The 26,264-nt window shown below is 42.6% G+C and overlaps 2 protein-coding genes across 8 annotated transcripts in view; one reads left to right on the forward strand and one right to left on the reverse strand.

Moving 5' to 3' along the window:
- The window catches only part of caskin1 (CASK interacting protein 1), a 76,345-nt gene extending 62,585 nt beyond the window's left edge, over window positions 1-13,760 (forward strand). For 4 of the 6 annotated variants that reach the window (XM_086054735.1, XM_086054737.1, XM_086054739.1 and 1 more), the window contains 9 exons: window positions 371-481; window positions 2,740-2,841; window positions 2,976-3,114; window positions 3,294-3,437; window positions 3,599-4,731; window positions 4,819-5,088; window positions 6,069-6,726; window positions 7,761-8,256; window positions 9,982-13,760. In XM_086054735.1, the coding sequence (XP_085910861.1) occupies window positions 371-481; window positions 2,740-2,841; window positions 2,976-3,114; window positions 3,294-3,437; window positions 3,599-4,731; window positions 4,819-5,088; window positions 6,069-6,726; window positions 7,761-8,256; window positions 9,982-10,078 (3,150 nt within the window). In that variant the 3' untranslated portion in view covers window positions 10,079-13,760. The remainder of the gene's footprint in view (window positions 1-370; window positions 482-2,739; window positions 2,842-2,975; window positions 3,115-3,293; window positions 3,438-3,598; window positions 4,732-4,818; window positions 5,089-6,068; window positions 6,727-7,760; window positions 8,257-9,981) is intronic. The other 2 variants (XM_086054736.1, XM_086054738.1) reach the window with 2 other exon arrangements.
- An 824-nt stretch (window positions 13,761-14,584) lies between these two features.
- Window positions 14,585-25,789, reverse strand: traf7 (TNF receptor-associated factor 7). Of its 2 annotated transcripts, none has more exons than XM_086054742.1 (22): window positions 25,675-25,789; window positions 24,356-24,521; window positions 24,107-24,164; window positions 23,921-24,009; window positions 23,708-23,824; window positions 22,891-22,983; window positions 22,477-22,510; window positions 21,544-21,766; window positions 21,308-21,442; window positions 21,128-21,223; window positions 20,873-20,994; window positions 20,389-20,462; window positions 19,625-19,673; window positions 19,350-19,477; window positions 19,064-19,146; window positions 18,916-18,955; window positions 18,707-18,823; window positions 17,447-17,569; window positions 16,139-16,258; window positions 15,907-16,038; window positions 15,711-15,830; window positions 14,585-15,627 (listed from the first exon to the last, which is right to left on the reverse strand). In XM_086054742.1, the coding sequence occupies exons 3-22, from the start codon at window positions 24,156-24,158 to the stop codon at window positions 15,613-15,615; spliced, it is 1,962 nt and encodes a 653-aa protein (XP_085910868.1). In that variant the 5' UTR covers window positions 24,159-24,164; window positions 24,356-24,521; window positions 25,675-25,789; the 3' UTR covers window positions 14,585-15,612. The 2 variants fall into 2 exon arrangements, with proteins under 2 accessions (XP_085910868.1, XP_085910867.1); XM_086054741.1 differs by having other exon boundaries at window positions 23,921-24,012.
- Window positions 25,790-26,264: the final 475 nt, after the last annotated feature.

Here is a 26,264-nt window from a genome sequence, read left to right on the forward strand (position 1 = left end):
CAATCCACCATGTCGTATATTCAAATAAAATGACAAACTGAATGATATGAAGTTAAGATCTTCCTTAGAAAACCACAATTATGCCATTCTTAATATTCAATAAAATTTTAAATAAAAAAAGAACAAAATTTATTCACCCAGTCAACATTCAGTGGGATGGGTTATCAACATTTTAATAATAATCCATGTATTTAGGATATGTATTTAGGATACCAGGAATATCCAATACAACAGGATATCAGCAATATACCAATACAACAGGACAGGTCTTTGTTGTCGTTCGTGGCCCGTGCGCCCCAACTTGGCCCTGCCGAGAGAAAGTGGCTGACATGGAACCAGTGACAATGCCCTCCTATCTTCTCTCCTGTAGAGCTCAGAGGCAGTTGTCCAATGGCTGAGCGACTTTCAGCTGCAGGTCTACGCTCCCAACTTCCTGGGTGCTGGGTATGACTTGCCCACAATTAGCCGAATGACCCCCGAGGTAAGGCAACTGGACCCCAATGGCAGTCCAGGGGACCACGATGTAGACAAGCCTGCACAGATTTGATTTGTGCTGTCCCCGTAGTTCTGATTATGCATGCAAAAACCCTCTGGTATCAAATATGCACATTTAAATGACTCAAATGGGCCTCTTGCCAAGCCTGCCCTGGTGTAACCCTTGTCATGTTGACCCTGGTGTTGACCTGCATCTCTCTCTGACCCTTGGTTGTCTTTTTATGTCACCGATGTACAGTATGCACTAAACACGGTTTGTTTCTTCCTATGATGCACAAACATTGCCTCCAATCAAATCCAGCATGCGAAACCGGAGAAAGGCACTGCAAGTTTTTGTCATAAATGTATGATTTCTTGCTAGTTGGAAGTATTTGATGTAAAAGAGTGATTGTTATGTGGAGATTTTGTTATTGACAAGACAGAAGTCGAAGACGAATTGAGTTAATAGTGTGCATTCTACTTCACAAAAATATCTATTAACGGTTCAAGCCCCTTTGTGGACGTCAAACTTTTGTGTATCACCATACTTCAACATATTGAAGCATTTAGCATTTGGACCTGTAGTGTGCTAAACAAGACCATTTTAGTCTCAGTTGGCCAGGTGATATATTGTCATATGCTTTGAAATGTGTTCTGACTGGTCATACTGCATACTGATAGAAATGCATTACACTTTTTATACTATTTACAAGGGATGGGCTTTTGACACATATTTATGATATAGTGGATAGGGGATATCGACCATGCCCAACAATAAATAGAAAATTACGCCAATAGCGTGAGGGGAGTCACCCAAAAAGTGACTGGTATTGCCTATATTAATAGTTTACCGTAATTTCCTCTGATGAATACGTTCCCCAAATGAATGTTTTTTATAATTATTCCAAACCCAACTCTAACTATTGTGATGAGTTGTGTATGTTATGCAAAATGTATAATATACATATTATGTAGTATCTCGTCTCAACTGTTACATTGCTACGTCAAGAGCCTGGCTTGACTCGACCCAAGTGATCAATTGAAAACATAATTTCAACATAAATTAAAAATAAAACATTTGAAATTTCTGGAAACAACTATAGTATATAATTATCCACTAATTATTGCTGTTCCATCTTATTTGATTGGGTTCTATTGATTGATCTCTATTCAATATCTTAAGACTGCTTGCTTTTGTCGCCATGATGTTGTTGTTTGGTTGAATGCAGCCTCCATCCACTTACCACAAAATACATGCAAAGTGTCTACTGGCCAGGAGGTGAATCGATTCAGCGGATACTGAATCGATATTGAATTGTAGGGTGAAGTATTGCAATGCATTGATAAATAATATTTAATGAAGTAGCCTAAAACAGGCACTTACTCCTCATCCAACACTTACCAGCATTGAACATTTGCAACAGTTCCTCACGCAAACACATCCATGATTTGTGGACATTTTATAGCATCTCAGATGAGATTCTTTAATTCCACGCAACTTCTACGCACCCCCTTTTTTTCATTTTCGTTTTTCTACATTGCAACATGCTCTTGCTCTCTACACAAGTGTCACCGAGCGGCCTGACAACCGAAGGAAGGGGGGTGGGGCTGCTTTCATCCTATACCCTGATTGGGTCAGTCCGCCGTCTATATTAGAGATGGACCAATGACTGTACAATGGGCAGTCCCCTCAATTGTGGGCCAGTCTCTTACTAAAGCTAAAACTGCGTTGTAATCCATTCAGAGGACTACCAGCCCACTGGGCGCTTGCTCGGTGCACCCGATGGCCAGTCCATCACCGATAATGATTTATTGTACTGTGCAGAGCATACCGAGCATCGCATTCCTAGTGTGTGTGTGCATGTATGTGTGTGTGTGTGTTTGCACTTTTAATATTGCTGTTTGTAATTGTTTCTTGTGCCCAGCACAGTGATCCACCTAAATCCCCAAATGAGTGGAAGTGGATGCCGTTTTATTGATTCATTATAGTGCCCAGGCATATGCAATACTGTCTATCACTTTTAGCGTAACTTCTTAAATATGAGGAAAATAAATATTTCAATAGTTTCTCTTTTACTGCATTTTTTGCAGACATTTGTTCTCGCCTTCCTTGCAGTTTTTTTTTAGGTTTTTTTTCCTCCACGTTCTCTTGCTCACCCTCTTTCTTGCTCTCGTGCTTTTTCAGCTATTTTTCGCTGTGTATGTGTTCATGAAAGCCTGCGCATGTCCTGCAGTATATTACTTCGATGTGTTTTGTGTTTGTAGGATCTGACAGCCATTGGAATAACTAAACCAGGTCACAGAAAGAAGATGACAACAGAGATTAATAAACTGAGTGTCACAGAGTGGCTTCCTGAGCAGAAACCGGTGAGTACACATACACACAGTACTTAAATTGAAAACGTTTTCCGCAAATGTATAGCCTAGAGACGATGCGTGTTGAATCAGTGTGTTCTTTTTCAAAGAGTGTGTCATCCAATTTGTTTTTCCTGTACCTATAGTCCAGTCTAGGAGAGTGGTTGTGTGCTATTGGTCTAAGTCAGTACCACCAAGTATTAGTGCAGAATGGTTACGAGAACATCGAATTCATCACAGACATCACTTGGGAGGACCTGCAGGAAATTGGCATTACCAAACTGGGTAAGATATACTGGAAACCGCATGTAGTCATAACCATTTGAGCTTCAAGGGTTGTTATTTACCGTTATTTATCAACATCATTTTCCCCACAACACACACAAGGCAATATCAGTCCGCTAGTTATCTGTCCGATAGTTATCGCGCACCTCGAGTTTCATTACAACCTGTCAACGTTTTAGGCCATCAGAAGAAGCTGATGTTGGCGGTGAAGCGACTAGCTGAAATGCAGCGCAACTCAGATGGACGTGGCTCCCTCAGAAAGAAACCCCCACCAATTACACAGCAGCAGGAAGTGATGTCAATGGAAAGCCCGCCCCCAGATGGTGAGTTAACAGGTGACATATAGAAACAATGGGTTGACGTTGTCAACTTTGGATGAGCATTTTGTATTCACAGCTGAGAAATGAGCTTGGAGCATAGATAAAAGTTCATTTTTTCTAGCCATGGCGCTGTACCATTAAAAAGTCCCCTTTTGCCAATCTAGACCTGATGTCTCCAAAAATGAGCACGTTCCAGGACAGCGAGTTGAGTAGCGAGCTGCAGAATGCCATGACCCATTCAGCTCAGGAGATCAAAGCACAGCCGACGCGTAGTCTCAACAAGGATCCTGATGAGTTGAACTCCGTTGGAGGAGGACCACCTAAGAAGGAGGCAAGGACAATGAGGCAGCAGAGCAGTCAAGGAAGCACCTCCTCCCACAGAAGCAGCGTGTCTTCTCAAGGCAAACACCGTCACTCCCACTCCCACTCCCACTCCCAGCCTGCACCTCCCTACACACCACCTCACACTCCAACCAAGACCAGGACGTCATCATCTTCTTCCACCTCCTCCGTCCAGAGCACGTCGTCTCCCCAGTCCAAACACAGGGTGTCCCCCCAGTTCATCCAAGGTGAAACACCGCTGTCGCCACGCTCACACACCCCTCAGTCTCCAAACCATCGTGGCGCTCCAGTCCAGTCCCCGCAGCAGAATCAAATCCACCCGCATGAGGTGGGGGATTGCACACAACCACAAGTCCCACTCCTCTGCCTCCCACCCGAGGCTGAGCTTGCAGATGATGAGGCGGATCCCTCCGCTCTCCGCAAGAAGCGAGCCAACAGTCTCAACCGGCATGCTGCATCAGATGGCGAGTGTGATGAGAGGACGGCGGCTGGAAAAGGACGGGGAGGGGAAGGGCAGATCACAACAGGCCAAGGCTCAAACGTCAGAGCAGAAGGTGGTAAATATGCCACGGTCACGCACCGCGTCAGCCGCAGCCACTCTGTCCGCAACCAGGACAAAACTGTTGCTCGCAACCAGCCGCAGTCCATCACTTTGCGCCAGAAGAAAAAAGGGCCTCCCCCGCCACCTCCCAAACGCTCCAGCTCGGCGATATCGACCTCTAACTCCAACCTTGCAGAAGGGAACGCGCCACTCCAAGTGCTGACTACCGCTGACGGAATGCTGGATGTGCCTTACCACCAACAACGGCGGGCCAGCGACTTGGGAGTTTCCATTGAAAAGGGAGCTGTGGACACAAACAGCATGGGAAGTGTGAGGAGCATTGCTGCCATGCTGGAAATGTCTTCTATAGGGGGTGGAGCCAAAGGGATGGCCCTGCAAAAGAACTTCCTGCAGGTATGGAATTGAGGGTCATTCGTGATATCATGTCCACGAACGTGTACTTATGCTGTGACCGACGTTGTTGTTCTGTTGATTTTTCAGACGGGGAAAACACGTGAAACCATCGGTCTGGGCGGTGAAGTCGTGAACCGGCGACGGACCATCAGTGGGCCCGTCACCGAGCTGGTGGCAGCCGCAAGGCGCGACCAGCCGATACTGTCTGTCGTCTCCCAGCCGGAATCCTCCCCGCCCCCTGTAACTTCGTCCTCCCCCAACCCGAGCCCTGGAGGAAGTGGTAGTTCTTCAGAAAACCTGCCGTTTGCAGAGGAGGGAAGCCTGACTATTCGACGACATGGTCGTGGAGAAGGACAGGTAGCTATCTCTATATACATATATATGTTTGTTATCCATCTATCTATCTATCTATCTATCTATCTATCTATCTATCTATCTATCTATCTATCTATCTATCTACAGTATGCAGTGAACCCCCGCTATTCATGGGGGCTAAGGGTAGAGCCCTGTGGCGAATACTGAAAATGTGTGAATTATTGATCCGACCACGCCCCCTTTAAGAAGTTTGTAATTGCGCATGGATGTCAAAAGATGGCAGCAAAGCACTTAAAATGGAGAGGAGCATAAAGCATCAACATCTAGAATGTACATGTGCCCATTAACAACTGCATTTAGTAGTTACATTTTTCAACTCAAACAAACTACCGTCACATGCCTCTTTTAGTATTAGCTAGCATACTAGCCTAAATAATACGCTTGCACACACTAACGTAACATCACCCAAGGGCAAACAAAGCAGTTTTTACAAAAGGTATGGAGTCATTAAACTCAGCTTTCGGCATTTACACACAATAAGAAATGGTGAAGGCAAAATGTAATAACAAAGAAGACTACAGCAGCTTTTAGAAGTTGCATTGACAGAGGAGCTAAAACATACTTTCACATTTGAAATTGCATGAGGTGTAATCAAAGACTGATTATAAAACAGGACAGCTAAATTCACTCAAAAAAAACCTACCCTTTAAATCTTGCGACACCAAGATTGCACCCGGTGATAATCGTAATGCCAAAATTTTCAGCAAATGACAGGATAAGTTCCAAGAAAAAAAACAGCGAATATGCGAGGGATCACTGTTTCATTGCTGTAATGTTTGAAATTAGCAGATTTTTTTCCATGTTGTGATGTTTAAAACCACAAGACTTTATCTATGTTGTAATGTTTAAACTCAACAGACTTTCTGTGTTGTAATCAACAGATTTTGTATACATGTACCAATATCAATGTTTTGACTGTGCAAAAATGACCTCTTGCCACGAATGTATGAATTTTCCGTTAGTGTGTATTTTGTGTCTGTCTGCAGAGTGACGGCGAGGGACCGCAGGGGGATGGCGGGTACACTCAGGAAGACATCTCCCGGGTGGAAGCCACCGCAACCTTAAAGCGCCGGCCCCGCAGCTCCAAGACCCACCCGAACGGCTCAGGCTTCACCCTCCAGGAGTCGTCCACCGTCAAACGGAGGCCCAAAAGTCGCGACAAGGAACCGGAAGGATACGCAGACCTCGCAGGGCCGAATGGAGATCCCCTGGGTAGCGGACCGCCAAACACCACGCAGCCAGTACCTTACCAGAATGGCACAGCCACCGTGAAACGCCGCCCGGGTTCTGACGCTGGAGTGACAGAGCAGCCACAACCACAACCTCAACCGCAAACCCAACCGCAAACTCAACCACAAACCCAACCACAAACTCAACCACAAACCCAACCACAAACCCAACCACAATCCCAAGTGACTGCTCCTGCTCCTCAAAGGGAAAATTTGGACAAAGGTGTTCCGGTGGGCAGTGAAGAAGCCCCAGTGAAAAAACCAAAGCCGCCGGTCTCCCCGAAGCCAGCCGTGGCACAGATCAAGAGACAAGGAGTCCCACACAACAGCCCACAAACAGCCTCTAACAAGAGAGTCCCTCTACCGGGACCGGGGACACCTGGCAGTCCAGGTATGAGAGTGTGTGTATGCGTGTGAGGATGCGAGGGCAGTTTGGGAGCACCACCCACACATTTCACATGAAAGGAGGGCAAAATATGCTGTTACATACAGTAGGTGTCATCTGCAAAGCCATACTGTTTACATTGGAAGTGCATTGAGATCAAATTTACGGGCAAAGGTTTTACTTTGCCCATGAATTTTATCTCGGTGCTTTGTCTCAGTACTTTATCTCAACAGACGATTACATAGATGGGGAAAAAATGAGCTTCCGACTATGCGTAGTCTGACAATTATTTTTTTTAAGATTCCCGTCAATCGTTTATCGCCTACAAATGGGTGTCCGTCATAGGCAGGTAGGCGGACCGGTCCGTCACATTGGCGGTATGCCAAGCTCTGCTAATGAGTGTCTATGTTGTGGTGCTATAACTCTTTAAGCAAAAGACAAAATGCGCAGTAACACCTGTAGAAAGACAACAACACTCATAGTCATTTAGTATTTATCTTCTGCGAAGAGCTACCAATATTAGTGTCATACTGATAAGATAAGATAAGAATGCCTTTATTGATCCCACAGGAGCTGAGAGGACTCTGTTTTTATGAAGTGCAATATTATGGAATGATATTTTTACTTATTAGAATACATATTACAGATTTGGTTATTTTTGTGGTAGGAAGACTGAAACAGATGAATGGCATTTCCATTCATTTCAATGGGGAAAGGTGATTTGAGATACCGGTGTTGAGTTTCAAGCTTGGTCACTGAATAAATTCAACTTGTTTTTCAAGTTCTACCTATACTTGAGACAAGCTGTACACGTTTTGGAGGCATGGCAAAATATCGGCCGCGACATGGCCGCGATGTGACATTTCCACTACCCCACACATGGAGCTTTCTGCGTGACATCTGTGCTGTGTTACTTCGGCCATGTCCTCATTTGATATAAACTAGAACACACTGTGAACTTTGGTCCTTAATTAAAGGCCCTGGGGACTGAACAGACTTCCATCCTAACCTCTTGCTCTCCTCTCTCTTTTCTTCTCTAGTGGAAGGAAAAAAGATCCCTCCCCCAGTCTCACCAAAACCTGCCCCACCACCCACGGCGCCTAAGCCAGCCAAGCTGATCCACTCCATGACCAGCCCCCCTTCCCCGACCCCGGCCACCCCTCCGGCAAAGCTGCACCCTGCGGTGGCCCGGCAGACCAGCTCGCCGCCCTCGCTGCCCAATTCCAACACCCCCAGCCCACCAAACGTGAAGTTACCAAGCCCGTCCGCACAAAGTCCACATACCCCGCAGACGCCCACCACGCCGCAAACTCCTCAGACCCCTGCCACTCCCAGCCCGCCAGTCAAGCCTCCTCGCTCCTCCATCGGTGGCGTATCTGTGGACAGCGGGATGACGGCGATAGGGATGAATACGCCGGCGTCCTCAACGACAGACTTTGGCGTGGATTCTTTGGTGCATCAGAAGCTGGAGGAGACGAGCGCGTCGCTAGCTGCCGCCCTGCAGGCCGTGGAGGACAAGATACTGCGGCAGGAGGAGTGAGTAGAACTCAGAGAACAAATATACACAAAAGTTCCTAGTTTCAGTAAAACTAGCATACCTGTCAATTTATAAGTTTTCCCCGTATTTTATAAGTTTTTTGGTCATTTCAAATTGTGTATGTCGTATAAGAATTTTTGTACGGGCCTTTTTTTTTTTTTTTTTAAATCGTTTTTTTTTTTGTGAGACCGATCTCATCTTGCCCATTTCGGCTCTAATCCGGATCGTCTCGGTCACTGGTAGCAGACGACAACGTTATTTGGTAAATAAAATAAACTTGTTTACACAAATTATCTTTGTTCTTATTCTACATAGTCTGTCTTGCTGTGAGTAAATAGGTGCCGCGTTGTGTTTGTAAGGTTTATTAGCGCTTAATAAGGGCAATTGCAATCATCAATAAGGGGAGCAATTGGCTGAGGTTGACAGGTATGAACTAGGAACAGTGCAATGGTATGTGCGGCAAAGGGAAAACAATTTATCTTTTAATCACGATGAAACACGATGAAGTGTAGACCTTCACAGTCACTTTGCAAACAACTCTAAAACCCTGAAAATTATAATACGTACAGTGGAACCTCGATTTAACTGCCAGTAAACGGCACTGTGGCACCATCAACAGCCCGAGACTTGTCACGTTGGCGGGTTGTGTAGCTCTCGTCCTAGGTAAACAGACTTAGAGTAGACCAGAGCAGGTTAAAACACGCGTCACCGTGGCGGCCATTATTTGCCGTGGCGATGTTCCCGTCAAAGGTAATGCAAAGCATGGGCATTAGCGTCACCTCGTCGTAATCACGCAACTCAAAGGAGTGTCCTATCTACCTATTTCTATCAATGGCTGCTTTTTAACAGGCGCTAGTCATGTACACGTCTCTCGAACATGGCCGTTTTTGGTACAGTACACTCTTTTTTTTTGTAAAGCCATTTTCTATGGCATCTAAGCGTATCAGAGATGAACAAAGGAAGTGCTAACATCGTGGCTCATGAATGCGGCAAGCTATACGCTTTTATCCTCCCAACAAGGTAAGTTTGGATAAACTCTATAAAATGGGTAAAAGCTTTTTAAAAAATATTTTTTAGGCCACACAAAAGTGCAAAACAATAATTTTGTACTGCATTGGGTGTTACTAGGCCTTCAAAGTAACAGAAAATTTGCTTCAATGGACGACCCCTTTCCCCCAATCAGTCCATTGTACAAACTGATGTACAAAATGACAACATTTAAGAAAAAGCAAACCTTCCAAAAGAAAACCTATTGCTGAGGCGGGAGACTCAGTGAAAAAAAAAAATGAGTCGAAACATGAGTGAACCTCTAAAAAAAACTATAATTAAAGTCTAGAATGTATGAAATCTGTGAATAGTAGAAAATGATAAAATTACTGTAAATTAAAAACAGTGAAGAAAATGAAAAAAAAAATATTTGTGAACTCGGTCAAAATTGGAGTCAAAAATAAAAGAAATGAAAAATAAATGAAAAATTCTGGAAAGAAGAAATCAGTCAACTGTCAAAAAGAAAATAAAAAAAATTGTGCTGACAGCAAAAGCAAATCAGGTTCGGAAAAGTCGCGTGTGTGTGCACGGGTGGTACCCAATCCCCCGAATGTGTGTGCCTTTAAATTGAGGTTCAACTGCAGTTAAAAAAATCTTTAAGTTAGTTTTGTTTGTATTTGACAATAAATCAATCCTATGCAGATGGGCTAACGCCATCTGTCTGTGTGTGCGTGCAGTTCCGTGACAGAGCAAAAGACCACCGTGAGCATCCTCGACGACATCGGCAGCATGTTCGATGACCTGGCCGACCAGTTGGACGCCATGTTGGAGTAACCATTCGGCGTGTCACCATGGCGACGCTGCACCCGAAGCGACTCAGATGGCACAACGGGCAATTCGGCTCTCTGTCTCTCTCTTGACGCTCTTTCTAGTCATCCTTGGCTCACGGACTTGGCCCTCTTCCTGTCTCCTGCGCCATTCCTATGTCCGGCGCTGCTCTGGGAAACCTGTTATCCTCCTCTACAGGCAGAGCGTTGACTTTAAAACGAGAGAGGGGAAAACAATAGACAGGAAGAAGGACAGCGACAAGGAGAGGGAGCCTGCAATCAAAATAGGTGTCATCCTTTAGACTTGTGAGCAAATAAACGAAAACTAATAGTGATTGAAAAAGCAACAGTGTGACGAACCATCGTATGGTATGTGTACATTCTAAGCATGGAGAGTTTATATCTACTGAAAAAGTCCTGCATTAGCACAGTAATATATAATCATCTACAGATAATTATCAATCTCTCGCTCTTTGGATCGATGTCTTGGTTCTGTGTGGAATTCTAACCTCTGGTGTTTTGACCATGTAAAATGATGTAATCTGTGACCAAAACCAGACCGTTCGGCTCCTAAAGTGGTGCGTGTTTGTGTGAGATTGGTGAGAAAAAAAAAAGACAGAGTGATAGGTGTGCATGTGTGTGTCTGGGTTTGACCTGAAGTTCTGGTTTCCGTTGGATCACCTTTAACATACATACCCACGCACACATGCAAACATGGAGAAGCACAATGGCCCATTCACACACACGCACGCACGCACGCACACACACACACACACACAGGAGCCTGCACAATATACAGACGGATGTGAACGAAGGGGATTGAGGGTTACAGCAGGTTGTCCTTGAGAAATAAATGGTAGGTTTTACAAATGATGGATTCCAGGATGCATTTCAGAAATACAAAGTGTTTAGTTCAATGCAGGTCAAAAGCAGCACAGTCGCTGTGGAGCTTCAGCCACAGTTTCGCATAATCACCGGCCACTGCTGTTATTATACACGGAAGAATAACTGACACATTTTTCTTCCTATTTCTAATCTCAAAGCGTCCACATGGTAGATGGAATGCAGCTTTTAAAGGGGAAGTCAACCCAAACATATTTTTTTTCAAGAATATGTTCTATGCAGGTCCACTAGTTGAAATAAGGCATTCTGATGAATATTGTGTTTGGGGAATAGGACTTAACCACCTGTTTTTAGCCATCTCTGGCGGCGGCCATTTTGTCACTTCTCTCGACTGAAAATGACATCACAGATGCTCAGGGCTCAGGTAACGACTAATCACAGCTCACCTGTTTTCGGAAGCTGAGCTATGATTGGTCCTTATCTGAGCCCCGAGCATTTGTGATGTCATTTTCAGTCGACAGAAGTGACGAAATGGCCGCCCCCGGAGATGGCTAAAAAGGGGTGGATTTTGCTGCTTAACTCATTCACAAACACACTATTAATCAGAATACCTTTTTTCAACTAATGGGCCTGCATAGAACGCACTCTTGAAAAAAATATGTTTGGGTTGACTTCCTCCTTAAGACATTTATGCAGAGAAAAACAACAAGTCACTCACACATTTTCCATAACACTGAATTGAATTGACCTTATTAATTGCAATGTTTGCTACATCGGCACACATTGATTTATCTTAGTTTTTTTGTTACACTAGGAACAAAATTCGTCATTGTGACCAAATTGTCTGTTTACACTAATTTGACAAAGTCCAAAAGCTCTATTTTCATAGACAGCGCATCTGTGGCAGATCCTGATTTTTTTCATCTTCATTAAATCTGCTTTCAATTAACATGAGAAAATGTAAAACTCCAAGAGAGGCCGAATATTGAAATTTGTATGCACACTACTGAAGTTTGTCAAGCAGTGTGTTTTAGCAAGCACTGACTGATCCGGTAACATTGGTGATGGAAACACATTTAACTCATTTCCCAATGGGTCTGGAAAAGCCTGGTACTGAATGAGTTTTAATGTCAATCAGATGATTTCATATCACTTTTTATTTATAACCTAATACATTCTGACATTGGACTATTTGTTTTTGTCTCAAGGATACAAACTCTTCTTCTCTTTAAGTCTTCTTTCTCATCCCACACACTCGCAAGCACCCGCCCTGTGTTGCCATGACAATCTGCTTCATTATCATCCCCTCCATCTCAAATGGAGTTGCTATGGTTACTGCACAATAAGTCTCAACAACAGTGTTGATGGGTTTAAAAATGTGTTAGGATAGAGTCAGAGGCAGCAGAGATCGGTGAAGATGGATGGTTTGCTTGAGCAACATTAAAGGCGCACTCCCTAATGCAACTGGCTATTAATTCATATTGACTATATTTATAATAAATCATTTTTAGGCGCATGTGGTGCTAGCAAAAACAACATTTGTGTGTAAAACTGGTGGAGTACCTCTTTACATTGCTCAGTCTAACCCAAAATTACATCCAAGCCAAAACTTACTGGTCCCAAAGCAGCCACTATACTTATACAGAGAATAATTGTGCAATTTCAATCATATAGAGATTATAATATATATATATGGATATTTGCAACAAAAATAGAATTGTATTTATGATGTATGTGTCAACCTGAAGACTATTTTTCAAAGTTAACAGATCTAATCTGAGTGTCGAGTCAAGTTGCTCTCCATGCTTCAGTGGTGCGAGCTGATGAGTCGTCGTATGGTTCCTTGTTGGGATGTTGTTTTTGCCTACGTGTGTCCCACTGTAGCGATGTGTGTAGAATACAAGCAAGACTTGCTCTCAGCCCTTATCATTTGGCTTTCATTGATGGCAGTTGTTTTTCCTTTAAAACATGTGCCTTGCTTTGTGATTTTGCTTTGACTTAAGAGTACACACCGTTAAGTATGAACCACATCCCTCCTTCTCCTATGAAATAGTTAACATTTTCTCATCCGACCTTGAAGGATCATGATGTCAAACATGCCCCTTCTCACCTTTTGGAACTAGTTTAATCCACTTGAAATGAAGGTGATTTGATTTCACCCATTGAAAAAAAATCAATCATCATTCGGAATTGTCAATATGTACGCTGACTCCTACTATCGACTTCTCTTTAGGCCCCCACAAAAGTGTAATTTTTCCATGTGTATGTTTATTGTGCTTTTTTTTCCTAAATGCAGGGTAAACAAATGTACTGTACCCATCACCCACGTGTAGAAAGGAAAATGGTGAAAGGGAAATACTTGCCATACATTCACGCCAGTGTTCTTTCACCTGATAAAACTGCAGCTCTCAGTCAGACGCTGTTGGTTTTAAAATATTTAACATGATCTGCTCCTGCTTGGATCTCATTGTGGTTCTGGGTTTATTTTAAAGGCATGTTGGGGTTGTGGTGAAATTGTAGGTAAAAAGACACAGATGGTCTTATTTGATTTTATTTCTTAACAAAAGAGAAAAAAAAAAGCCAAGCTGTTTAAATTAGAATTCCTGCCTGTGCTTATATGAACGGATACCAGACCGGTTTCTCCACTTCTTCTGCAGTGACTGGTGTGACCGACGGAGGCCGAATGTGAGTGCGCGTTTTGTGTTGCTCTGCTTTTGATTGTGTGAAATGCGCGTGAGACTTGTGCGTGTGTATGTGGCAGTGAGTGGACAGCGTTTGGTGTGCTTGCAGTGACTGCGTCGTATGGCCATCTGCTCTAAATAAATAAACGTTCTATACAAACTGCGTATTGTAGTTTTGATGTATTTCAAGTATGTCCACAAGGGGGTATATTGCGGGTATGAACAACACTTCTAGGCCTTAAATATAATTAAAAACAGAACAAAGGTTTATTGATTTGCTGCCACACTCTAAAAGGAGTTGGGTTGAAAATAACAATTTTGGGTCAAAAATGGACCAATCCACTAATTGGGTCAATCTCACCCACCTTGTGTTGTTTGGGGCAAAGCCCTCCAATTTTTGGAGGTTGGGGTTAGGTAAACAACCCAGAAAGTCAAATTGACCCAAATAGTGTATTCGTCCATTTTTGACCCAAAATTGTGTTAATTTTTAACCGAACTGTTTTTAGAGTGCATCTCATGGCATCTATAGGAAATTACAGATATTCACTGGCTGACATGAATGGTTTTTTAAAAAATAATTTTAGTTGTCTTGTTTAAGCTTTGTGTTCATTTTTTGAATCCATTAATTTCATTATCAAAATTGTGGAATTTGTGTATTTCTTGTTACACGTGTGCTAGGTGTGGAGTGCTTGTCCATGCACTTCAGTGGTGTGAGCTGAAGACTCATCATTTGGTGAAGTGAACCATTGGACATGCATTCAAACGTTTATAGAAGGTCAAATTAGGTTGCTCTGCATTTGAGGTCCATCCAGAATTTTCACCTGAAAGCCCAAGATCCCTCACTTTTTTTGGAATAGTCTCCACAATACAGTACTCACACTTTCAAACTTCAGCACATTGTGAATATGAAAACAAAACCATTACAGCTTTACCAGTTACAGCACGTGAAGGAACAAAAATCACATTGACTGTTCATTCAAACCACTCCGTTTAAGTGTACAACAGTTTTATTGATCGATGATCAATTTCATCTTACATGATTACAGGTATACAAGAAATCTCTAAGTATTGGCCAGATGTGCACTAGCATGAAAGCAAAATACTTTGGAAAACTTTTGTATATGTTGTGTGGGTGCGCTCTACTTATAAATGTGATGTGGGTCAACATGTTGCTATGACTACAGGCTTATATTTAACCCAATATGGGCGCTTGCACATCATGTTTGCCCAGTGGCACTTTGTCCGCATTGGCTTCTGCGAGTTTATTACGAATCTGCCATCATTTCCTGTTGATTATTAACACACGCAAAAAGCTCATGATGTAATGTTAATGTGTGTTCCACTCATTGTTGCCACGTGACATTAAACAATCAGAGTAGCTCATCCTCGGACTCCTTGCATATGGCACTCATTAAAACACACACAAATTCATAAATGTGTATGTCCTGTTAGTCTGCACAAGTTCTGTACTTCATTGGCTGAGCGATATAACGTCTGATGTTATCCAAATTGAATGTTATGAAGGCTGGTTTCACAAAGCTGAGCTGCGGAGGAAAAATGATCATATTTCTTTTTCAGTCTCCCTGGAGTGTAATCTCATTTTATAAAATACTGTAAACAGGAAATACGGGAGGCTGTGTATTACATGATCACTATTTGTAAAAAGCGTGTTTGTGAAACCAGCCCCAAGGAATTCTTTGTTGTTGCGTCCCCAGTTTAGCTGCAATGTGGTAGGAAATGGTGTGGTCATTAAAATCATTTACAGGCACAGAACATTCAGTCAGCCAACCGTATGAAAGCTTGCCATAATGCACAACGTGATAAGATCACTGAGGACCTTGAGTTGAACGCTCGGTCCTGATGACCTTGAAGGGTCAAACGTTGGAGCTCTTCGAGCGAATACTTCTTGGGCTGTGGCTGTGAAGTCGAACAAACAACAAGGAGGAAAGGTTGGTGCATGGGACGTCCGTCCGGCACGGAAAAACATGATAAAATCTCTGGAGGGCCGGCACTCTGTTCAGCAGGTCCACACCTGGGGAGACAAAAAGCAAATGAACAAGTGCGCGTGTGTGTGAATTTGTTCGGAAGACGTGATGTCAAAAACTTTCATGCTACCTTCACTGTGCTGTCCACCGCTCCAGAGAAGAGGCGACCTCGCGACACAGCCAGAGCTGTGACGCTGCCCTGATGTCTGAGCAGTGTCTGGGTGCAGATCATGTTGTCCATGCTCCACACCTGAACACACACACACATTTAATCTCTGCGTTTGGGTCCCATGTCAAACACTAACACTATTTTCGTCTTTCCGCACCCTTAGTGAACGGTCGTAGGAGGCACTGAACACTTTGGTCTGGTCGGGCGTAGAGATGACGGCCAGAGCATAAACTGTCCCCACGTGACCTGTCAGGGTCCGCACCTGCTCTTTGGACTCAATGTCCCACACCTGAACAGGACACACATCTCAACAGTCTCAAACACTATTTTGAGATTTTGGCAGTGGAAGAAAAGTGAATTCAGTGTGAGTGTATGTATGGAGATCTTACGTGAATGAGGTTTTCATAGGTGCCGCAGACTATGTGATGATTAGTGACTGCAATAGAGTAGACACTGCCCCCGCTGGTCTGCAAGACGTGGACACACTCCAAAGAGCGAATGTCCCAAATCTGTCAGGTGAAGAAGGAGGAAGCGATCAAGAGGAGACAAACATGGTGGAAAAGCACAATTCTCAAGTTTGTTTTGATATGGACAGAGACATCGGCAACATGTTAGAACGTAACACATTACCCTAATAGAGTACCGGGTATATCCATTTTTTGTCTAATGCATTACTTTTGTCAGTGAAATTATTTGACTAGAGTTATTTTTGCAAAGTCATTATTCATTACTGTACAGTAATTAAAGGAAAAGTCAACCCAAACATATTTTTTTCACAAATATGTTCTATGCAGGCCTACTAGTTGAAACAAGGCAATATGATTAATATGAAATATGAGTTTAGCAGCAAAAATCCACCCGTTTTTAGCCATCTCTAGGGACGGCCATTTTGTCACTTGTCGACTGAAAATGACATCACAGATGTTCAGGGCTCAGGTAATGACTAATCACGGCTCACCTGTTTTCTGAAGCTGAGCTATGATTGGTCGTTACCTGAGCTCTGAGAGTGTGTGATGTCATTTTCAGTGGACAGAAGACAAAATGGCCGCCCCCTGAGATGGCCAAAAAACGGGTGGATTTTGTTGCTTAACTCATATTCCATAAACATAATATTAATTAGAAAGCCGTGTGGCCTGCATAGAACATATTCTTAAAAAAATATGTTTGGGTTGACTTCCGCTTTGACAATTATGCCAATCTGTTCACAGAATTCTAACCACCACTTCCTATTCACTGTCAAGAGGCAGTGCTATTAACTGCCTCTTGAGTGCAGCAGTGAGTCACATTTGACAACACATGAATCGGATTCACATATTTTTCAGACAGCACCGCAGCCACATATTGGATGAGATAGCAATGAGAGCAAAGTTCACACGGACCATCCTAGCCAAGATTTTTTTTAATCAAAATAAAGTAATTTTAAAAGGGTCAACACTGTAGATCTTATGTTACAGTTTGGATCAGTCACTAAATCGTAAGAAGAAAAGATTTTTTGTTTTTAATTGGAGTGGAGCAGCAATAAATTGCTGCGTGCAGTCCATTCGAGGCCACTATTTGAGGAGTTCGAGTAATTCTACGGTGCTGTGCAAGGTAGCAGCTCTTGAGCTTTTATCTCTGAATTTTAACCGCCGTGCCAATGTGGAAAATCAATGGACCAAATTTGGACTATTTTATATGCAATCTAATTCTCTCGTTACCTTGATGGTCTGATATGATCCACTGTACAGGTGGTTCTGAGAGGCCACCAGTGCTCTGACCCAGTGATTGAGCCCAGTCAACTCCTTCTTCAGCTTCAACTCTGTCCCCACAATGTCCCACACCTACACAAAAACACACACACACACACACACACACACACACACACACCACAGCATTAGTCAGACTTTAACAATAAAAATGATATTTAATACAGTTACTGGTGCTTTGTTGAGTTTTTTTTTTCTTTGCTGTAGTTTATTTCTACCATGTTTAAATGAGTGTTTTGAAATTTGGGGTAACACATCTCCTACAACCTCACAGAAGATAACTCAAAATAATGCAATCAGAATAATTTCTAAAGACTCCATCATTTAATATATTGAGACTTCTAAAATTTCTGGATATCGTTGCACTTAAACATCACTCAATGTATGACATTTTTCATAACGCTAGAGAATATTCAACAATATTTTCAAATTAGGGATTGCAATTATTCTAGCAAGCAAGTTAATCAGCTCCAACAAGTGCATGTGAGAACAAGATTAAAACGTACTGCATTTCAATAAAAGGTTCGGAATTGTGGACTAACATCGAAACCTCAAAATATTAAATGACAATCACTTTTTAAATCTGACATTAAGAGATCCCTTCTGGATAAAATATCTATTCTGATCCCCATTAGTCATTTTCATACTTTGCGATCTCTATGAAAATAGTGAAATCTCATGTTTGAATTTTTTTGTTTTGTTTTGTTATTGTTCAAGCATCCTAAACTTCACATCATTCGTTTATGTTGGTTACCTTGTAGTGAAAATTAATCTGCTGTGTTTTGTGTTTATATTTCCCCTTTTTTTTGCACACACTTTGCCTAATTTCTTTTCTCCCCCAATCATGGGTCCCAAGAAAGCGAGTGTTGAGAAGCAGAAAGCGGATTATGTAAATTGAATTAAAGCTTGACATCACAGGAAAACATGAGCGTAGTGTGCATCTAGTCGACAGTGAATATTTGCGTTAGCGAAAGGCAAGTGGGGGAAAAAAATGTAGCAAGACCCACCAACACCTCTTCTCTGCTTCCCTCCCTGTAACCATGGGAACAGATATTGCTACATCCCATCCACGTACATATTACAGCCTTGAGATTCTTCTATTACTTTTTGGTCTCTTCTCTTCAATTACTTGCATGTATTCATGCGTAACAACTGTTTATATTTCATGTCCCAACAGCCACACGTATTCCACGGGATGAGCCGTCGCTGCACCTTAATGGCCTTGAGGGAGCCGCTGAACAGCATGTTGTGTGAGGAGACCAGCGTACAAACGGGGTTGTCATGGGCACGAATGGTGTTGACTTTCTGCAGGGTCTGGATATCCCAAACCTACACGACGTGAACAACACACACACTTAAAACGGCGGAACAGTGGAGTTTGTTTGAAATACGGGCAAACAATTGAGGCATATGTTCCTTACGATGATGGTGCAGTCTGCAGAGCCACTGTAGAGGCGGTTTCTATGGAGACAGGTATATACGGTCAGATCATGCTTTGGGGAATGGACAGGTCATTCTAAACTAGCGGTCACAGCTTGTGTGTTTTTGCGAACATGTACGCTGTGTTACCCCTGGATGCAGAGAGCCAGCACGATGCCATCATGTCCTTCCAGGGTTTTCTGACATTTGTAGGTGGTGCACGTGTCCCATACCTAAAGGCATGCGGACAGAAAGCAAAACATTTGGGTCAAGTCTCATAAATGATTTAACGCTGACTTTGAGATTCAAATCCCCCCCTTATGTACCGTGTCAATTTTTCCGGTGCGCCAATTTACGCATGCGGCCATCCAAAAGACAACAGGCGGCTAACAAACTGTGTGTGAAAGTGTGTGTTTGCGTGTGTGCATGTGCTAACCTTGATGGTCTTGTCTGAGGAGCCAGAAAAGAGCAAATCTCCGGTGGAGTAGACGCAAAGACACCAAACGGGTCCCTGATGGCCAACAAATGTGCCTTTGCACTTGAAAATCTGTTGGGGGTCATATGCTACAAAGAGAAAACAAAAATGCATTGCCAAAGGTACAGTGTAAACGAAAATGAGAAGGGACGTAGAACAAGAGGTCGATAATACAAAGAGATAGAACACGGATGCATTTTTAACTTGATAGGGACGAAAGAAAAACAGATTCTTACAGCCCAAGATCCCCATGTTGAGCCTCGCGTTGATGTGGGACAGCTCATCCTATAGAAACACACAGTTGATGTTAATAAAGCGAAATGCAGTGTTTCAAAGAAATAAAGATGAAAGGCACTAATGATCAAATGGACTCGATTAATTGATCATCACAAATGAACGCCACTCAAAGTATGAGTACCGGTAGTTTGATAGGAGCAAGAATGTCCTCTCAAATGAATGTGTAACCCCTTTAATTACGTAATGTCAAAGGCTTCCTACACATGTAAGGTGATGTCGATGGAGTTCTTTCGGGGTAGTGCAAAATGTTGTGTGTTTTTCTTTTAAAAGACAAGCTGCACAGCACAGAAGCAAGAGAATGGAACAACAAATAGGATAACGTTCATGATTCTTCTTCATGGTGTCTTATGCTCTTAAATGCTATCAAACGGAACCGACCTGGTGAGGAAATCACCAGTTTGGAAATATCAAGAACCACGATTTGGACTTGTTTAAAGCCACGGGATGTCGGTGTCATCAGTCATTTAGGAATTAAACTCTCCTCTCCATATACTGTAACTGCATCAACCGTATACGTATGTAGAGCTATGCAACAGGACAATGACTTATTATGTTAAATGGTAGAATCATCGTAGAACGTAATGATGTATCTATACGTAAGACCTAGTAAGTATTGAAGTGGAGCCAAATATATTAGATGAAAAAAAAACACCATTGCATAAAACCTATAATTTAAAAAAAAAATGGTTACATTCGTACTCACATTGAGCATGGAAGCATCTCGGCGAAATTCCATAAGGTCCTCACCAAGTTTACTCTGATTCTCATCCAGCATGTCTGAAGCACACAGGGTTTGTTCATAAAACATAAAAACTTACAAAGTCTGTGTGGCCCACACTCAAGACAAATGATGAAGAAACTAGAGCTGGACGAATATGAAAAAAATAATAATCATGATTATTTGGATTAGTTTTACAATAAACTCCAACAATGGTGTCATTAAACATCTTAAAGCAAGCTCAGGGACAGCAGAATCACATACATTCCACACGCTTGCTACGCAAGCAAAATGGTGCATTGATGGGACTTTCACAACGTTGGGAACTTGTAAACTCAGCGCGCTGTTTTGCACATTCATCGATTTTCTCTCATTATAACGTTTTAAAGAGCGAGAGAAGCCAAAATCGAATTCAATTTCAATGAAGCGGTCGGCCCCAGAAGAAACTCTCTTTCAGTTTGACACTTACCGAATTTGAGCTCCAGGTTTTTTTCTAGCTGATCCAATTTCTCCGACAGTTTTCCCAACATAGAGCGCAGGAAAGCAATGTCTTGGTCCTTCTGGGCTAAAGTCAGCTGCATCTCATGGAATCTGATGGGGTCAGAAGTCAGAAAGGGCATCCAGTGAGATGAGACATAACTGACGAGACAAGTGATGGACCATGTATGTATAAAACGCAAGACTGCTTGATTGATGTGTCCAGCAGTGGAGCGAGTATGTTGACCTGTCATCAGTCTGCTGCAAAAACTCCTTCAGCCCTTCAAATTTACACATCTCCAGGTGTGTTTCATAGGTGTCCTGGTTACCAATGAAAGTACACCTGTTGGCAACACACAGCAAGTGAGATGCAAACCAGTGACCCCGGATACAGCCAAGCGCAAGATAACGACTTTTAAAGACTTACCCGTATTTTGAGTGGGGACACTTGATGTGCTCACATTCTTTCAGGTGCGCCTCCAGGTTCATGGTGAGCAGCGGGGGGCAGGAGGGGTTGTTGGGGCACCGCACAGGCCTGTAGTCGCAACTGGCTTCGTGTTCTCTGCACAGGAACAGATTTGGTGTCATGGAGGGATGGATAACTGGAAACGGGGCATGCTGGAAATTGGGTGTTGCGCTTCTTCCTTTTCATGTATTTCGTACTTGCGCGCAGATAGCTTGATAGTGAAAGGGCAGCCCACTGGGTCCACCTCATGCGCTCCGGGCTTCCCCGCCACAGTGGCGTTGGAGGCTCCGCCCGCACCTGCACCAGTGACAGTGGCCCTGCAGCCATATTTACAGTGAATGAACAGCTCGCCGATCTGCTCAGCAACTGCAATGTTGTTGACCACAACCGTCAGCTTCGCCGCATCCACAGGACACTTGTCTGCAAGGAGGCCAAACATCAATGTCATATATAGATTAAAACATACAACGCTACGAAAAAGTACATTTGAATTACACGGGAGCCTGGCGTTCCGAGTTTTTCCATGACTCAAAACGCTCGCATTACCAATCATCTTTCCCCATTGAAATGAATGGAAGTGCCATCAATCCATTCCAGTCTCCAGACGAAAAAAAATTGTTTTGTGTTTTGTTTTTATAATGGGAAAAAGATCACTCTATAATATTGTACATTATAAAAAGTAACATCATTAAATCGCATGCCTGGGAGTATTGTTATATTGTCTGCCTAATGTGTCGCAACACTAATGTGTTTAAATATCCATTGTTTCAAGGGCTGTAAAGCCGTGACTGTCGACGCTAACGTTAGCATGTCAATGGGATATTCAATTCTATATTAACGTTAAGCTAGTTCCTCTTTCTTTGTTTTGTTTGACAGTAAACTTCAACTTTTTTGGATGCTATATTCACCATTTGCCAAACTGCTTCTTATTGTGATGTGACTTGTGTATTGCACTCATATTTATGCTTGCAAGTCAAAGCAAAAAATAAATCAGCCAAATGATGGCTGGTTCTCGAAAAATTGTGTCTGGTCATATCTCAAGGCATCACTAACCCTGAAATTGTGAAATTCTTAGTTATTTAAAAAAAAAAATTTGGTATCTTATAAGTCAACAGTCAATTCAAACTTACCTGAGGTCAAGGCACATCGTCTGCAGAAGGTGTGCTGAGGAAAATAATCACATTTTGTGAGTGTATTTCTACAAACGATAACCCTGACTTGACTACAGTATATTATCTTCGACTAACCCAACACACAATATGATGATGCTATTGAAGCACAAATTCTTTGTGCTACCTGGTACCTTTGCTAGGCTTCTAAAAAAGGAATATTTAACTCATTCACTGCCAGACATTTTCAGACCCTCTTTTACCCTGACGTTTGAAAAGATTTGAAAAAAATATCAATTAGTTTCCGGGATTGAATGGCTGGACTGAAAAGACAAATTAATATGTCAATGGCAGTGAATGACTTGAAGACACTGAGGTTGGTGCTTTATAGAAAATGATACACAGAGTCAAAAAGGCCGACAGATGTAAACTTACCCCACAAGTGGTGATTACGGGGTCCTTGAAAACGTTACAGCATAACTGGCAGCACAGTTTCACTGATGGCTGTTCGGCAAATACCTGGGGCTCCTACACATACACAGACCGCTTTGTTTCTCTTGTATTTCAATCGTGCTAGTGTGCAATATAACATGTTGCAATATGCTTAGTATTTGGGGTGCACCGAAAAGAAAACAAGGAAACCAATGCCAAAAACAGAAAACTGAAACACTAAAAGAAAATATAATAATAGGGAAACTTAAAACCCTTCCGTCCGTTCAAGCAAAAATGTGTCAGAACTGAGACAGAGGACTCATCTCAAGTATTCTAATTGAAACATGCCAGGCTCCTCAAAACATAGAAAGTGACCGAAGGTTCTCACACCGGCATATTAAGGAGTGTCTCAGTTATCTGAAACGCGCATCGAGGTTAGGTGCGAGCATTGAGAAGGTTCCACAGGCCAAATCAAGGTGCTAACATGAGGAGAGAGGACCTAGGAAGTTGCAAATGGGGAAATGAGATGAGGCCCTAGACACTGGACCATATTTACTGTATGTAATTTTGGTGGTGTAATTTTGGCGGTGTAATTTTGGCTCAGGGCCCATTTCCCCCGTGTCAAAACACCACCTTCACTCAGTTCAGTGTCATCATAACATTCTGTTTCGGCCTAGTTGTTTTGGTGACAAAGGTTTTTCAAACCGAAGCCAAAAATGCACTTTTGAGTCATTTTCAGTGGCTTTATTTTCAGTGCTTCCCTACTTAATGATGCTGCACACAGTATGTCATGCAAACAAGTGCGGGGTGTTGGACCCACCATGTCTTCCTCCTCTTCGTGCAGAGAGAAAGTAGAGCGCAGGGACATGTTAGACTCCGAATGGAGAGACCGCACTGAGATGGCCGAATCCGACCTTCGGGGGGTACCAATGGGTGGCTTAAACAAAGGGGCAATTAAAGAAAGTGTCAGATGATGAGAATTTCACAGTTTAAAATGTGCATTATTACAAAAAAAAGATGGGAGAAAGACTACCATTCCGTCATCATCATCCCGAGGGGAGTAGGTCAAGGTGCTGGAGGAGGAGGGAGTTCTTCTATGTTGCTTATAAGTGCTTGATGTTTCTGCTGAAAACACAGTAATACCAATTGTCATGAATTAGTTCAGCGAAACTATAACAAAAAACTAATTGGTGTGTGTAGTTGGTGGTGTGTGTTTTACCTTTTGCTCCAGCAGCCACGGCTGCGAAGGTTGGACCGAATGAAGCCTCCATCCTGCTCTGCAGCAAAGCAAGGACAATTTCACGAGTGAACATTTCTATCATATGTGTATTTTCCTTTAATGTGGTTGAGCAACTGCATCAAGCAAAAAATAAAAGTGTCAATCAAAACTGAGTATTGTTACATTTGTAAATGTAAAATGTATTATATAACTCTTGTGCGGTGAACCTATGTATTTAGGTTGTCTCACCCCGCTAGCTGAGTCAGCCGTGGGGGTGAAGGGGCTGCTGGGATTGGTGGCTGTGACTGTTGCTGTTTTACTGGATTATCTGTTGTAGTGACACGTCTGGCTGCTGCTCATTACTTGACACACAAGCAGGGGATGGACACAGCAGCAGTCGGGTAGTTGCCTAGGCCTGGAAAGACACATGGCAGAAAATGGAGGAACTGTTATCACATTTATAGAACAACTAATGGAATGGAAGACTGTATGAAAAGTTCTGACTATACAAAGAAAAACTGTGCATAGTTTTGTATACATTTAAAAAAATGTCTGTTTGGATCACAGTTTGTAGAACTGCACTATATCACAGTGAGAGGTGCTCCAAATTTTGCACCTCTTAGCTACTGAAATGAAAGATTATTATTATCTTTGAAAAAGCTCTTCTGCAGAATGTATTGTGCAAGTGTATCCAATGAAGGGATAAAGGTAGCTGTGACCTTTGACCAACTTTATGGGTGTTAAATGCAAAACTACCACTCCAGGTTTAAGACACAAGCAAAAGTAGCTTTGGGTGTGATTGAGTGTTCAATAGGTTTTCTATGGCAACGTGTTTTGCCAGGATCAATATATTACGTATTTTTCTCCACAGATGTACAGCAAAAGTCAGAATCAAAAAGAAAATATGGGACAACCTTTTGAGATACAAGACACGCTTGTATTAACAAAACTCTTAAGCCCCACTTTGGCAGACTAAGGCTGCAACTCAGACAAAGAGAGAGAAGAACGTGACAGCCAAAAACCAGCAACCACAACAACAACCAGACTCGGTGCCAATGGAAATATGCAAACTGTCACCTAAAACGACAAAGGTTTCTGCACACTCTGGCAGCAACAACTAGCCAGGACATTGTACTAATCGCCCCGCAAAACGCGTCACCAAGTATTTGCGCAACAAGGAAATTCCCGTAAAAGGGGAACCTCTCACCCAAAAAAGGGGGGCGGATACGCATAAGGGACCAAAGTTGGCTCCTGACAGCTAACCAAATGTCAGTGATTTTACAACCAGTTTCCGCATGTAAAATGTGATGCATTCTTGCAACAGAAACAACACGATCTTATCAGCTGTCATCTTGGCCAGCAACGATTTTTAACTGCGAGACCGAAGTAGCTAACGCTAGCTGAACAGGCTTGTTGGCTAGCTTAAGTTAGCTAATGTTTTCTACTAGCAATCACAACCAAAACCAATCTCTTAAGATGCTCTGCTCACTGACAACTGATGTGGACGTTTTCCCGTAACTAGCAAGATACTGTTTTTGAAAGATGTCGGGTTTAATAAACGCACATACCATTGTTTCAGCAACAGCGTTGCTCCAAGTTTGCAGACGAATTCTTAAATTCCTTTTTCCACCTCTCCCCCTCCCCTCCCAGAGCTCCTCGTCACACGCACACACGCAAACTAATGCAGCAAAGGTATGCTGGGATATGTAGTCGAACGCGCACTCTTGTTTGTTGGCTAGTTTCCTCTCCTTCAGTAGTTGGACTACACTACCCATGACCGACTTCGCGAAAACGCCATTGGATTTTGGAGCGGTCAGTATGAGCTCAATTCCCAAATAAGCCACTATCAATCTGATGTGGCGTTGTCATTGGTCCTTGCAAGCATCGAACCATGATGCGGCAAGCACTGGCACATTTACGGGAAACCACGGTGTATACAAAATAAATACATAAATGATGTTTTATATGTACGCGTACACAAGTGACAACTAAATACATTAACATTTATTTGAAACAGGTATATAAATTCAATTTTTGTCATGTGAACGGCATTTTTGTGGCCTTTGGACGGTATCTCTCCAAACAAAAGCCATGATTTAATTGCACTCACCTCGTAACATGTTTTTCTATTTCCAAATGTGATTATCGCTAAATTTTG

The sequence above is a fragment of the Filicampus tigris genome, chromosome 16, assembly GCF_054856515.1.
Source record: "Filicampus tigris isolate MCC_2025a chromosome 16, RoL_Ftig_1.0, whole genome shotgun sequence".
NCBI classification, from domain to species: domain Eukaryota; kingdom Metazoa; phylum Chordata; class Actinopteri; order Syngnathiformes; family Syngnathidae; genus Filicampus; species Filicampus tigris.

Excerpts from the sequence above, each read along its gene's own strand:
- traf7 (XM_086054741.1), bottom strand. The coding sequence starts at position 24,158 with ATGGAGGCTTCATTCGGTCCAACCTTCGCAGCCGTGGCTGCTGGAGCA. Across the intron at positions 20,995-21,127 it reads TTGCAGCAGACTGATGACAG|ATTCCATGAGATGCAGCTGA; the intron begins GTCAACATACTC and ends TGACCCCATCAG. Across the intron at positions 15,831-15,906 it reads CCTACGACCGTTCACTAAGG|GTGTGGAGCATGGACAACAT; the intron begins GTGCGGAAAGAC and ends GTGTGTGTTCAG.